The sequence below is a fragment of the Panthera onca genome, chromosome A2 (genome assembly GCF_046562875.1).
Source record: "Panthera onca isolate mPanOnc1 chromosome A2, mPanOnc1 haplotype 2, whole genome shotgun sequence".
Lineage (NCBI taxonomy): Eukaryota > Metazoa > Chordata > Mammalia > Carnivora > Felidae > Panthera > Panthera onca.
In genome coordinates, this window is record NC_138340.1 from 69,966,514 (window position 1) to 69,980,706 (window position 14,193).

General features: G+C 45.2%; 1 protein-coding gene across 3 annotated transcripts in view; it reads left to right on the forward strand.

The window, feature by feature from the left end:
- EGFR (epidermal growth factor receptor) overlaps window positions 1–13,748 on the forward strand; it is a 210,112-nt gene extending 196,364 nt beyond the window's left edge. For all 3 annotated transcript variants that reach the window (XM_078442597.2, XM_060632158.3, XM_081795013.1), the window contains exons 23-28: window positions 2,724–2,870; window positions 4,321–4,418; window positions 5,785–5,952; window positions 6,360–6,407; window positions 6,922–7,024; window positions 7,701–13,748. In XM_078442597.2, the coding sequence (XP_078298723.1) occupies window positions 2,724–2,870; window positions 4,321–4,418; window positions 5,785–5,952; window positions 6,360–6,407; window positions 6,922–7,024; window positions 7,701–8,059 (923 nt within the window). In that variant the 3' untranslated portion in view covers window positions 8,060–13,748. The remainder of the gene's footprint in view (window positions 1–2,723; window positions 2,871–4,320; window positions 4,419–5,784; window positions 5,953–6,359; window positions 6,408–6,921; window positions 7,025–7,700) is intronic.
- The last annotated feature ends 445 nt before the right edge of the window (window positions 13,749–14,193 follow it).

Genomic DNA, 14,193 nt, shown 5'->3' on the forward strand with positions numbered 1-14,193 from the left:
GAAATAGTTACTGCTTGTGGCTCTAGTGAGGACATCTCATCGGGACTGACTCTCTGTTTCCCCCTCCAAATCTCCCCATGGCCCTGCACAGGCCTGTGCCTCTCCTCTCAAACACTCCTTTCCCATTCTTGCCTCATTGCCTTTGTACAAAGGACGTCCTGAGCCTACAAGGGCCTCACCATTTAAGAAAGTGTCACTAGCACATTTTCACTGACTGCTGTGCTAGGCACCCACACCTGTTCACAGTCAGCCCTCACAAGTCCAGCAATTTGCTGGAAGGCTGCCAAACAGCTCATCTAACATATTTATCCATGAATTATCCGTCTATTTCCCCTATTAAAGCAATGGGGGTGAAGGGGTGGGGCCACCCCCCTCCGTAGAAATGGGTACTTGGGGAGAGAAATATTGAAACAAATTTCCAAGAGTAATTTAGTTATTATCACAAAACCAAATCATTCAGGATATCATCTGTTTAGTGTTTTTTTTTTCATAGTACTATTGACTTCCTAATATTCTAAATGTGCTTTAATTTCATGGATTTTTGTCTTCTGCTGAGAATGCAAGCTTTACAAAGACAGAGGTCTTTGTGGGTGAACAAGTGAATTTTTACACGTGCCTGTGAACGGGGCTGCCTGCCATGAATGAAACAGATGAGGAAATAAATCTCTTCTGATGCCTTGTTAGTTCAGTCATTTCCAAGATATGTCTACTCCCCAAGAGGGATAGGAGGAAATGCTTCTTTTCCTGATCCTGAATCCCGGCCAGAGGCATCCGCATTGTCACCTCTCTCCCTCAGTGACACCATAGCAAGAGTTGCCATGGGTCTTTTCTCTTCCTGTTCTACACACATTCATCTATTCTCCAGACAACAGGCAAAAACTATTTTTAAACTAAAGCAGGCTTTTACTTCTCTGAGTATCATCCTTCTTTGGTTTTCCACGTATGTTCCAAATAAGACCTGAGCCCCTAACCACGGTGGGTGAGATCACAATCACGACAGGTCTGGCTTGTCCAGGATCATGTGGCCACGTTTCCGTCCTTGCCCCTGGCTGAGCCAACTCACAGTCCGTGAGTTGATCCACATTTGTTGAATCGATGAACACTCTCTACAGTTCTGTGACTTAATACCTTTGAATGATTACAACCAGTATCAGAGACTCAGCATCACTATGGCGGTCATGTGGTTTTCATCTCGGCGGAAGATGTGCTGTCAGCCATTAGGATCGATCTGCTGTCCCTGGCAGTACGCTGGAATTGTTAAACTGTAAGCCTGAAGTTTTAGTTTAGAAAACATATCCTGTTACCCCACTCTCTAGTCCCCACTCAAGACAAAATATTTTAATAAATTTGGAATGTATGTGTTATGCTTAGGAGTTGAAAAGAGAATTTGTGCCATGTTTCAGGCCCACTCAAACCTTGACTTCCCAGAGGAATTGTGCACATTTAAATTTTAATGTTTCTTTATTTTTGAGAGAGAGAGTAAGGCAGAGGGACAGAGCATGAGTGGGGGAGGAGCAGAGAGAGAGGGAGACACAGAATCCGAAGTAGGCTCCAGGCTCTGAGCTGTCAGCACAGAGCCCGATGTGGGGCTCGAACTCACAAACCGTGAGATCATGACCTGAGCCGAAGTTGGACACTTGGCCGACTGAGCCACCCAGGCACCCCTCGATGTGCATATTTAAACACAATGTCTAAACCTAGTTATAGGAAAATTCATTGACTTCATGGATCTGGAGATGAGATATTTTTTCATCCAGTCCATATTGACACTGGTGAGGAAGGACAGGAGAATCTACTTTCTTACCCCTGAACCATTACTTTACTCCATTTTTCACTCCTGCATGTTGCATATTCAGGTCATTCAGTTTGGTGATGGCCTCTGGATGATCCAAGCAGACCTGTGGTAATAGGTATCTAGAGGCCAGCTCTAAAGAAAGTCTGTCATCAGACCAATTGGATTATCAGGAAACTGCCAGGATCCTGTGTCTGTCCCTCTCCATGCAGTCGAGGACCTGGGCTCAGTCCCACCGGCCTCCTCTCTTAGTCTCCCCAGTGCTCCTTCGCTGTCCAGGTTTCTAGAGCAGAGAATTCCGTCAAGGGAGGAGGCACAGAGATGGAAGGATCGTCAGAACTCAGGGAGGGCCTGGAAAAACACCAATTCTAAAACTGCTTTGCTTTTTTTTTTTTTTTTTTTTTACTCATGATGCTTGATGGCTTTTTGAAATAAACGGTATGGTGTTTTTAGGTTTGTTAAAAAGATTATGGGGTTCTCTGGTTTCCAGTGTTTATTATCATTTTAAAACGTGCAGTGTATATAACCCTGTCTGTAGGTCTCCATCTTCCGTAGATCCAAGTCGTTTAGGGGAGATGTCTGAGTGTGTGACTCCTGCTTCCTTGCATAATAACATGTATGTCATTACGGTGCTTGTGTTGTCATTGTTGCTGTTACTGAAGTTTACCATTTATTGGCCACTTACTATTCGCCTGGCCTTGTCTGAACATTTCCGTTGTGTTATCTCATTTGATCTGCACAACTGTCTTCTAAGACAGATGCTGTTATTATCCCACTTTACCCAAAGGTAAAATGAGTCTTCCAGCACTCAAGCAAATGGCCCAAAGCCACAGGAACATGGGTTTTTAAATGTTAGAAACATGTAAATGATGACTAAAGACAAGGCCGTGTGATTATTATCGACTCGTAAAGCAACTCTTCATCCTCTCAGGAGTCACCGTTTGGGAGTTGATGACCTTTGGGTCTAAACCTTACGACGGAATCCCCGCAAGTGAGATCTCGACCATCCTGGAGAAAGGAGAGCGCCTCCCGCAGCCACCCATATGCACCATCGATGTCTACATGATCATGGTCAAGTGTGAGTGACTGCTGTGGCCATCCACTCTTGCCTAGCTGGACCTTGGCACTCACAGCCCCTTGTTGTGCCTGGAAAGGCATCACTGCCCTTAGCCAAAAAAATTGAGGCCTCTGATTCCCTGAGGAAATATTGTCACATCTTTACAGCAGGCACTCAAGTCCAGGAACATCTGTAAACACCCTCTCCCAACATTCTTCAGGAAGCACTTGCTTGACCCTTTGAGCACTGTGACCTGGCATGTGCCCATGTTTGGAAGCAAATAAATAAAATCAAATTCCTCCAGAAGCCATTACACCAAAATATTCTAGTCTCTGAGTTGCTCAATGAAAAAGGCACTCCGCATTTTGAGGCCCGTTACCAGAGAGACAGAATGTTTTTAAATGCCTGACAATGAGTAAGCACATGAGGCTAACAGAATCAACATTTGTGTCTTGACTTCAGCCTTTCAAATAATAGATCAACGTGAGGTCTTGTGCAGTGTAGCAAGTACACATTTTAATCTAAATAAGAGTGTGTAACTTGATTGATGCTGTTATTCCACGTGTTCAGTAGGCTCTGAAGGTAATGTTATACTGATGAAAGAAGGGAGCACAGGGGGTATGATAGGGCCAAGTTGATGTAAATATTACTGCCTTTCTGAACTTCAGACCACAGAGGTAAGCTACTCTCACTTCCTCGCTTTGGGCCGGGGAAGCTGGGGCCCAGAGAGGTTACATGATTCCTCTAAGGTCACATAGCAGTCTGTCCAAAAATAGCTTGACATCCTGCTGATAGAAAGTAAATGTGAACCCTCAAGAGACGTGAGGATTTCCAGCTGAGAACCGTTCCTCCAGCTTGTTTGATCCAGACTTAGATCGTTGTGTAATCAAATGTGCCAGGGAGGTTAACATGTGTCTTAAGGAAGACTCGGGAACACCCCCCTCGCTTGCGTGCTTGGTTACTGAATATGTAAGACAATGAAAGCACCAGGATGGGAAGTTCCCAAACCCTGAGGCTGTTAAAGAAAGTCCCTAACTTTCTCTAAATTGAATCTAGTGTCCAGCTTGCAAGACTGCCAAGTGAATATAGATGAGCGTGGACGTCCAGGGAGGACTTTGCCGGAGAGCCTGCACGCCGGGGGCTGCCTACAGTCAGAGCAGTTCACAGATAGTGCGGCCCTCGATGCTGGGTCACTTGCGGTGAAAATGCCGGCACTCCGGCTCTAGGAAGAGTAGGCATAGAAAATTAGAGGATGCTCCTGTCATTCTGATTCAAGTGTACTGTGTCATCACGGTCTGTAAACTGTGACCAACGCTCGTCTGCCAAGACAGAAACGTCTATCACAGAGATTAGGTTTCTGCATCACTTATTTGCCTACAAAGAGGTCACCATAAATGCCCTCGTGAAGCAGTGCCATTTCTATCATTTCTTTCAGGGCCTGACTGTACTGTTTTCCTCATTCCTTCCCTAGGCTGGATGATAGATGCAGACAGTCGCCCGAAATTCCGTGAGTTGATCATTGAATTCTCCAAAATGGCCCGAGACCCCCAGCGCTACCTTGTCATCCAGGTACCGGATCACAGTCTGAACTTCCACTGGGAGAGGTCCCTCTGATGGGCGTCAAATGTCACTGTGTTGCATCGTGGGCCAGCTCGGCCTCCCTGTCTCCCAGGTCCCGTCCTTAAATCCTCAATGCATTTGCAGCAAGCCTTGAACTAAGAGGAGGGCATGTGTGGTGCCTCCAAGTTCATTTGCCATTCCCTTCTAAAGTCTAGTGCCCAGACACACCCCCTTCCGTATGTCACCTTTACATTTCAGTTAGCCAGAGCCTTCGCGCGGACTGATGGAGAAGCGGGGCTTGGTGTCAACCAATCTGGCTTCAGATCTCTGGCTCTCCACTTCCCACTTTAGGTTAAAACCAAACTCACGAGGCTGTTTTAATTGAGTCAGTGAAATAATGAATGCAAAATATATCGCATGCACCCAAAGGTGCTGCTTAGCATTCCAGTGTGTGTTGGGGGGTGGGGGAGAGGGGGTCTCCACACACCTCCAAGCAAGCAGTTCTCTGACACCAGCTGGGTGTCTCTCCCCAAATCTCCATGTGTGCACCGGCCTCGAAGCTCTCTGACCCTGGTCCCTGTGGGTTTATATGGAGTCTTCATTAAATAGGCATTATTGATTAAATTACTGACCATGGGGACTGATGCAACCTCCAGCCCCTCCCCCATTCCAAGACATCAGGGGTGAGACGGATAGTTTTAGTCCTTGGGTGTGGTCCTAAAGCCACTCATTAATGTAGCAAAAGACACCTTTGCAGCTCTCATCACTTCGGAAATTCCTGGGGTCTAAGAGTTCTGTGTCCTGAGTAGGGATAAATTTCTTATTACAAATGACCACAGCACCTAACAGCATAGTAACACTCAATAAATGCTGCTGCTTCGCCCCTGTCTTCTTCCTCTTATGCTGTTTCTATTTTATTCAGGGTCTTTTATTTTATTTTATGTTTATTTATTTATTTTTGAGAGAGAGACAGAGCGTGAGCATGCTTAAGCAGGGGAGGGGCAGAGAGAGGGAGAGAGAGAGAATCTCAAGCTGGCTCTGTGTCGACAGAGCAGAGCCAATGCAAGGCTCGATCTCATGAACCGTGAGATCATGACCTGAGCCAAAATCAAGAGTCAGACGCTTCACCAACTGAGACACCCACCCAGGCGCCCCTTGTCCAGGGCCTTTAAAACATCAAAGAACTTTTAGTGTCTTAATGTCAATAGGGGAGGGAAGGAAGTGGCTAGACTTCAGAGAACCAGGGTGATTTTGTTATAACTAAATTGGCGAACAAATAGGCCTCCCTGTTTGTGACCACAGATCCCTCCTCTAGGCAGGAAGCGGACTAGCATCTCTCTGGGCCTCACTAACTGTCTCACAATCTCTGCACCAGGGAGATGAGAGAATGCATCTGCCAAGCCCTACAGACTCCAATTTTTACCGCGCCCTGATGGACGAAGAAGACATGGAAGACGTCGTAGATGCCGATGAGTACCTCATCCCCCAGCAAGGCTTCTTCCACAGCCCCTCCACATCCCGGACCCCCCTCCTGAGTTCTCTGGTAGGAAACGTCATTCACTCTCAAGCTGTATCCACTGGTTTGAATGACATGTTGAGAGAAAGTGAGAGAAAATGAGACCCATCTAGTGGAATGTACATAGAGTCAAAGAAGTAAATTTCAACCCAATGGTCAAGCCAATGTCAGAATGAACCAGTTAAGTGTATGAATTCTCTTATTGCATTGCCTCTACTGGATCATAACCTTTTTAGGTCTACTAAGGATTAGAATTAAATCAGAATGAAGCCTAGTTTTCTAAAGCTAATGGGTCAAGACGAAATTAAGCACCTTTGTTATATCTCCTCCATGAGACCCACCAGTCAGTGGAAATGGGAGAGAAGATGCAAGTGTACGATCAGCAATTTTTTGTTTATCTTTTGTTTGTTTGTTTGTTTGTTTAACTCTTTCAGAGTGCCACCAGCAACAATTCCACTGTGACTTGCATCGATAGAAATGGGGTATGTGTGAACAACTAATAAACCAGGATTAAACAACAGCTCTGGATCAGGGCTGTCTTGGACATAGAAAATGCCTGTCTTAACCCAACTAATCTTGATTTTCCTTCCTGTATCTCCTTCCTTTCTTCCCTGGTTGGTTTCCCTGACCCCTACTCTGAGGCCAGTAATAGCTATCACTTATCACAGTGCTGTTCAGTATGTGGTTGGTGGGCTTGGGGTAGCAGCATTACCTGGCAGTTTGTGAGAAATGAAAACTGTGGAGCCACCGGCCCAGACCTACTTACGTAGGAATGCTGGAGGCAGAGCCGAGCCATCTGTGTTTGAGCCGGCCTTCCAAGGGGTGCTCAGCAGCACTGGCATCATCCGGGGGGTGGGGGGAGGCTTGCTGGAAATGCAGAATCTCAGGCCCTCTCTAGGGCCTGCTGAATCAGAATCTGCATTTTACAAAATTTTTTATACACATCGAAGTCTGAGCAGCACCGACTAATAGCCTTGCCTTCTTCCCTCCCCTCAGAGCTGCCCCCTCAAGGAAGACAGCTTCTTGCAGCGGTACAGCTCAGACCCCACTGGCACCTTGACTGAGGACAACATGGATGACACTTTCCTCCCGGCACCTGGTGAGTGGCTAACGCTGAACACGGTCATCGGCTTCCCCAGGCAGCAGGGCCAGCCTCCGTCCCCTGGTGCCCAGAGGACATGCTTCCTTCAGGCTAATCCGGAGGTGGGGACTCTGGCAAATTCACAGACACAATGTAGACAGTGAGAGGCAGAGAAATACAAACCGACCGAGCACATGTGAGGGTCTTTGTATTGAGCTCAAGTCACGTCCAGGTTGGAGGTGTGCTTTTAGAATCAATCAGAAGACGTTCTAGAATTTGAAGCAGGCATTAAAGGCGTGTGTGTGCGTGTGTATGATTGTGTGTGTGCCAGTGAGTGTGTGAACACGTGTGACAGATTCGATCCTGGCTCCATTCTTGGCCCATGAAACATGTATTTTCCTAATCCGAGCTTTATCCCCAGACGTACCATACCTGTGTGCACACATACGCCTCAAGGCGGGCCATCTTTTTCCAAACTTTAAATTGGTAAGAGACAGATGTGCCAATTGCTTTGAGAAATACAGAAAGGAACGTAATTTACTTTGCAGCAACAGCCAGAGAATCATCCTCCCAGCTGTCCCTACGCTTGGTTGCCTCAGGGAAGAATATTGATAGGGTTCAGATGGTACACAGGAATCCTGCTTGGGACGATGCTTTGCTGAGTACTTCACCTGCGATTTCTTTTCCATTTCAGAATACATAAACCAGGCTGTTCCCAAAAGGCCTGCGGGTTCCGTCCAGAACCCCGTCTATCACAATCAGCCTCTAAATCCAGCTCCTGGCAGAGACCCTCACTACCAAAATCCCCACAGCAATGCAGTGGACAACCCTGAGTATCTCAACACCCACCCCACTTGCGTCAACAGTGTGCTCGACAGCCCCACCCTCTGGGCCCAGAAAGGCAACCACCAGATTAGCCTGGACAACCCTGACTACCAGCAGGACTTCTTTCCCAAGGAAGCCAAGTCAAATGGCATCTTTAAGGGTCCTGCAGCTGAAAATGCAGACTACCTAAGGGTTGCACCGCCCAGCAGTGAATTTATTGGAGCATGACCACGGAGGATAGTGTTGGCCGTCACAATCTCCAATGTTTCAGTCCCTGGGTCAAGCCATGGCAGCTACTCAGTGCTGATAGTCATGCCCACGTTAACTCTTGGACCCGTGGACTGGTTCAGCCATATTTGCTCCGATGGGACCCATCTTTCATGCAGGAAGTTCCCCCTACTTGGATGCACTTTGGGGAAGTTTCTGGGACATTCCTTTGTCTTCGAACTGTGAGGCCTCCACAAAAAAGGCATCCAGCAAGAATATTGTCTGTTTGGGCAGAAGTTCACCTTGCCATGAGGTATATCTGATGAAACAAACTGTGTTAGGAGTTTAATTGCTTGGGGGCCCTTGGGGTTTTTAATTGTCCTTGTTGATTTTGTTTATAATGGGCTTTTCCAATGAGGAAGAAGCTTGCTTGTAGCACTTGCTGCACTGAGTTGATCCAGGCCCAACTGTGACCAAGAAGCAAGGGTCAGCGTCTTCCAGCTAACATTTGATTCCACTGACTCTGCTTCATGATTCTTCCATTGCAAGACAAAACTAGAAGTGCTCTATGTCCTGAGCGGGACTTATTGGTACTGTATCAAATCATACCAGGTACGAGAGGATAAAGCCACTTTGAACCCTTCCTGACTGAAAAAGAAACGGAGCAGGGGAGAACTCTTCTTCAGACTTCTTTTTATACAGGTTTCCTCATGGTACTTACTCTCCATTGGTTGTCCAGCGTTTTCTAGTATTAAGTATTAGACTTACTTGTTTATTTTCCATTCCATTGAAACTCAGTATGCTTTCCCTGTCAGTAGGAGGAGACGGTACATCAAACCATAACCAGCATCGGCTCGTATTTAGACCAATAGCCTTTAATCAAGATGGAACAATAATGCAAAAGTTCACACAAGAACATGGCTCTCAAATTTGAGTCTCGAAGGAAATACATCAAGTCCCTTAGGGGTCAAGGAGTGGCCATATATCGGGACACTGCTGAGGTACAGCCGCTCCTAAAACACTTTCAGCCTCCCACCACCAAATTAGGCTACTTATGGGAGATAATTTTCTTTTTATGTCACTTTAGAAGATTTTTACTCAAAGGGTACTTTTTTCCTTTCTGATGAGCTGCCCCAAAGCTCCCGCCTCGCTCTTCGGGAATGAAGGGATCCAGGCTCTGAGGCCCCTGTGCGGGAACGCACAGCCCTCGCCGCTGGGGGGCGCATTTTACAGGTGGAAATAAAGACAACATTATATATAGGGGAAGAAAGTGGTAAATATGAAATCAGAGTTTGAAATTGATGACAATGCCTTAACGACATCTACGGGTATTTTAGAAAAAAAAATCCCTCTTAAAACAATTTCCCAGTTATTGGAAGATCCAGATAATTTAGGACGTTAAGTGTTTTTCCAACCTGTGTGTCCCTGTAACCCGATCTGTTCACGGCAGTGCTTTGTATACAGTGTTTTAAACACCCTTAGTCAACATCCAGCTTATCAAGGGAAGAATGTTGCAGACAATATTTCCGGCCTACAGATGTGTTCAGCCACACACACACACACACACACACACAGACACACACACACACACACAATTGTCCTTTTGCTATTAAATTATTGACTCTCAGGTCAGGGCCGCACAGCTTTGTTACCAAAATATTGATCTTGTCCCAATGGTATTCAATACTCTTAAGCAACTATCCCAGCCCAGCATAAGCACTAATGATAGAAAAATAAATAAAACATAATCCCAATTCCCAGAAATTCACAATTTGGCCAAGGGAATTGACTCATAAAGGCCAACCTTAAAGCAACATGATGGGATGGTAGGCAAGACAGGTCTGCCGAGCACGGACAGCACAGAACAGGGAATAGTGGATGGGCCCTGCCTGGGGGGACCTGGAAGGCTCCTCGGGGAGGGAGTGGTGGAGTTGGGTCAAAACAGGACCAGGGTCTTAGCCACAAGGGAAATGGGACGTGTGTTCCAAGCAGAGGAAAACTTGACCAAAAAAGCATCTGCCAGAGGAACCACTAATGAAAGTGGGAGAAAAGCCTGCCTTAGGTGGTCTTTACAAACTGTCCCTTTAAGCCTGGGAACTAGCCTGTAACATTTCCCAAGTGCCCTACATGTGGGTCCTTATGGGGATTTGAAAATGATGAGCAAAAAGATTAAACATCGTTCTAAGAATCTAACACGTTATGCCATTGTCAGTAAAGCACTTCTGTTATTTATTCACCTCAGAACATAAATATTTTGATAAGTTTCTCCAGCCCCAGGAAACAGAATGATGCACATTTTTGTCACCACTTATTCTTCAAGAAGCAAGGGACTGGTGAGGGAGAGCAACTGAATGTGAGTTCAACTGTAGCAGTTAAATCCTAGTATTTTTGTAATTTACAATATTTTACTATAACATAATAAAACGGCGAAAACTATTCAAGCTTTTTCTTTTTTGTATTTCAGCTTTCCTGCATAAAATCTGGTTGCTAAATTCTCTTAATTGTAGGACTGTGTTTCCCAAAATGTCCTCACAATGGCTATCCAGGGAGGCGCAGAGGGGGCTTGTAGATGCTTCAGAACCTGAGAATGCAGAGCCCGAGTCAAGAGCCCCAGCCGTCACTGTGGGCAGATGAGGAGAGGGCTCCCCGCAGCACCAGTATTTCCGTTTCATGGCCCTGATTGGCCAGGGTTCAAAGCTTCTACTCTGTCTCTTCAGTTCCTCCTTGTTGACACTGGGTTCAAAGACCCTGGAGAGAGCCTGTTCCTTCCTCAATCAGTTCCTGGAAACGTTCCCCTTGACCCCACCTTAGATTTGGTCTTTGGAAACAGTTCAGGGAAAAGTAGTTGGAAGCGAACGCTTACAATGGGCCAGCGTCCTCACACGTCTCGTATAAACTTTAAGGAGTCCCTGCCGTCATATTCTATGAAACACACTTTTGTCACCTCACAAAGTAAAAAAGATGAATCTTCCAAATTCTAGATTTGCTGAGTGCCAGTTGTCACTGGTTTTATAACCAGGAGCATTGTGGAGGCACCATATTGCATTCCAATTGATAACAAGGCTTAGGTATTTGTTGAAAGTGCTTAATCTGAAGGATTCTTAGTTTGGCTCAGGTGCAGCCTGGGCCCATGGGCTTTTCAGAGCTTCCCCAGCTTATTCTGATGAGCACCAAAGTTTGGGGGAATCACTGGTATAAAGGAAAGGCCTATGGGGAGGCCCGTCCCTCAGCTGGAGGCATCCCGCTGGCCTGTTGCACACTCTCCAGGCCTCAGGTTACACAAGCAGGGGTCAAGTTGCTGAGTTATGGTGACCCACAGATCTCACCCTTGCTGCCAAACAGAATCACCTGGTGAGCTTAAAAAGCAGGGCAGGGTCCCTGCAGACCAATGAAGGGGACTCTCAGGGCTCCCCACGTGATCCTAATGGGCAAGCAGAGTTAAACCCTCACCTCTAAGGTGACCTGTAAGGTCGTCTATACCATGCCCCCAAGTCAGGGCCGAATAGAAAAGCCTGAGTCAGGTAAAGGAAGGTGGTGGAGTCCTTAAGATTCCTGAGACTTGCCCACTCGTGACTCTTCCAGAGCCTCTAATTCTTCGTCACTGGCAGCTTACCCTGAAAGTGGCAAATACCCAAACCTGAGCCTCCAAAAAGCCCCGGAACAGTTTGCGTTTTCTAAGAAGTTAGAAAAATCGGTCTCTCTCACAGTGAGGCGCTCGCCGCAAGTGACAGCTGGTGGAATTGCCCTCAACGTCTACTTTGCATTTCTCTCTTTTGATAAGTGAACGTTTTTATTACAACGTAACAATCTGTTTATATTTCCTTGCCCACGGGCTGTAAAACCTTACTGAAAAGAAATCCCTGCCTCTATTACCAGCCACACCTGCCGTATCAGGGGCATACATTTTTGTACTATGAAAGACACACTCACATAGGGTTTGTAAATGTTAATCTATTTTTGTAACTTTTTTTTGAGGAATAGTAGCCTCTCTTGTAGCACTGAACTTTGTAAGGTATGTTTTTAGAAAAACTCATTTTTCTACTAAAAGTTAGACTGAAATAGAATCAAAAGTCAAAACTGAAATCTTTGAAGGGATTTAATTAAAGCAATGGAACGCTCCTCTTTCTCATAAAAAGGCACAGCCTCATCGCAGAGCTAAGCTAGGTCATTGTCCTGATAAAGAGGAATCATGCCTTTTATATTTATAAAATGAGAAAAGGTAAAAAGCACATATGGTTTAGTCTTCCGCTAAAGCAGGCTCTCTCCATGTTAGAGGAAAAGAATGACTTTGTTATTGCTAACACGGATCCAACTGCATGCTATGCTGTACTCAACTGCCAGCATGATCCTGTCGATGTAAAAAAAAAAAAAAAAGCAATAATATAGCACTTTGTTGGTTTATATACACTAATCTGACTTTGATACAAATTATTTTTATTTTTATATTTATAGCTGATGCATTTACCAATAGACTAAACAGATCTGCAGAACCCTAATAATGTTCAGCATGTTTTGGTTACTCAGTACACTGATGAAGTCCATGTTTCCCAAGCCTTCTCATGACCTCACCTTCCCATTCCCGAAAAAGTGTTCTCAGCCCCTGGCTGCACAGTGAAATCCCTTGGGGAGCTTTTGAAACTAGTGAGGTCCAGCTGCACCCCAGACCAATTCAATACAAATCTTTATGGGTGAAATCCAGGCATCCGTGCCTTTGAAAGCTCCTAATGGTCATTCTGATGGACAGCCAAGGTTGAGAACCACCAACCTAGGTGCCTGGACAACTTAACGCTTCAAGGACCTCAGTGCCAGTTGCTGCGGGGGAGGACAGGTTCTGTGACAAGCTGCCCAAGCACTAGAAGGGAGAGGTTTAACCAGCTGATAAAAAGGGAAGGAAATGTGGAACAGATAGGTTTTTCCATTCCCCCTATTACAGGTGGACTGGTGGTATAATAAAGGTAGAGAGCATTCTCGCTGCTGGTCCAACCAACATGGCACCCATCATAAGCAGGTAACTTTTGTTTGCCCGGCTAAAATAAAACATTGACATATATGTTACATTATAAAGGGGAGACATTAAGAAGATTGTGTAAGTAGCTGGATGGCTTTTACAAAAACAATAGTCCAAGAAAAGGATTCTTGCTTTAAGAAACACTTTTATATATTTTCCATAAATTGCATCTGGGGAAAAAAAAACCTAAAGCAATTAGGGTTTTCTCTTCCACGGTTAAAACTTTACGGCCACGTTACGCCCTCCGAGGTCACAGGTCTGTCCTGTCTAAATTGCCCACAAAAGTTCTTACTATGCATCCCCACCCTATCACCTAGCAGACGAAACTTCAAGGGAAAGCATATTTTTTTTTCCTTAGGTGCATTTAATTGTTATTTTTAAACCCTTTGACCTTATTTGGTTACAAAATAATCTTATACTGTAACACCATCTCTTGGAAATGAAGAGATCCTATAGATCTGATGCCTGATAATCAGGGTGACCATGTCCAGTTAACAACAGACAGCAATACCTTCATTTCTAAAACAAGCAAGCAATAGCTTTATAGCTTCTATATATGGTACGTCTTAACAATGTAAAATTTTGCTGTGATGAAAGCAACATGTGTACAAATGAAAAGCAAGATTCTCTTTTATATGGTTTACACTGTTGATCAGAACATGTTGATTGTATATTGCGTATTAAAAAATTAGATGTATATTATTCATTGGTCTTTTCTTATAAGTACCTTATAAATAATAATATTGTATCATTTGTTAGCGATGCAGCGTTGACAGTAGTTATTAATCATATCTGACCTACTGTAGATGTTCTTTCCCGATAACTTTTTTAAATTAATTAATAAACTTTATTTTTAGAGCAGTCTTAACTTCAAACACTGAACAACTGAGCAGAAAGTACAGAGGGTTCCCATATCCTCCCTGCCCCCCACTCCTGCCTCCATTGTATCGTGTCCACACCCAAGTGGCCTGGGAACTTTTTAATGTTTGGAGGTTTCCTGTGCGAGACTGGGACTCCTCAATGCCGTGCTGTGTGGCAGCAGCGTGCGGTTTGACAGGGGTCTGCAGCGTCTTCGCACCTGTTCCTAGGACCTCCCCTCCCCTGATTTCCTTCATGGTGGAGAAACACAGAGCCAAGGGGAAATTCC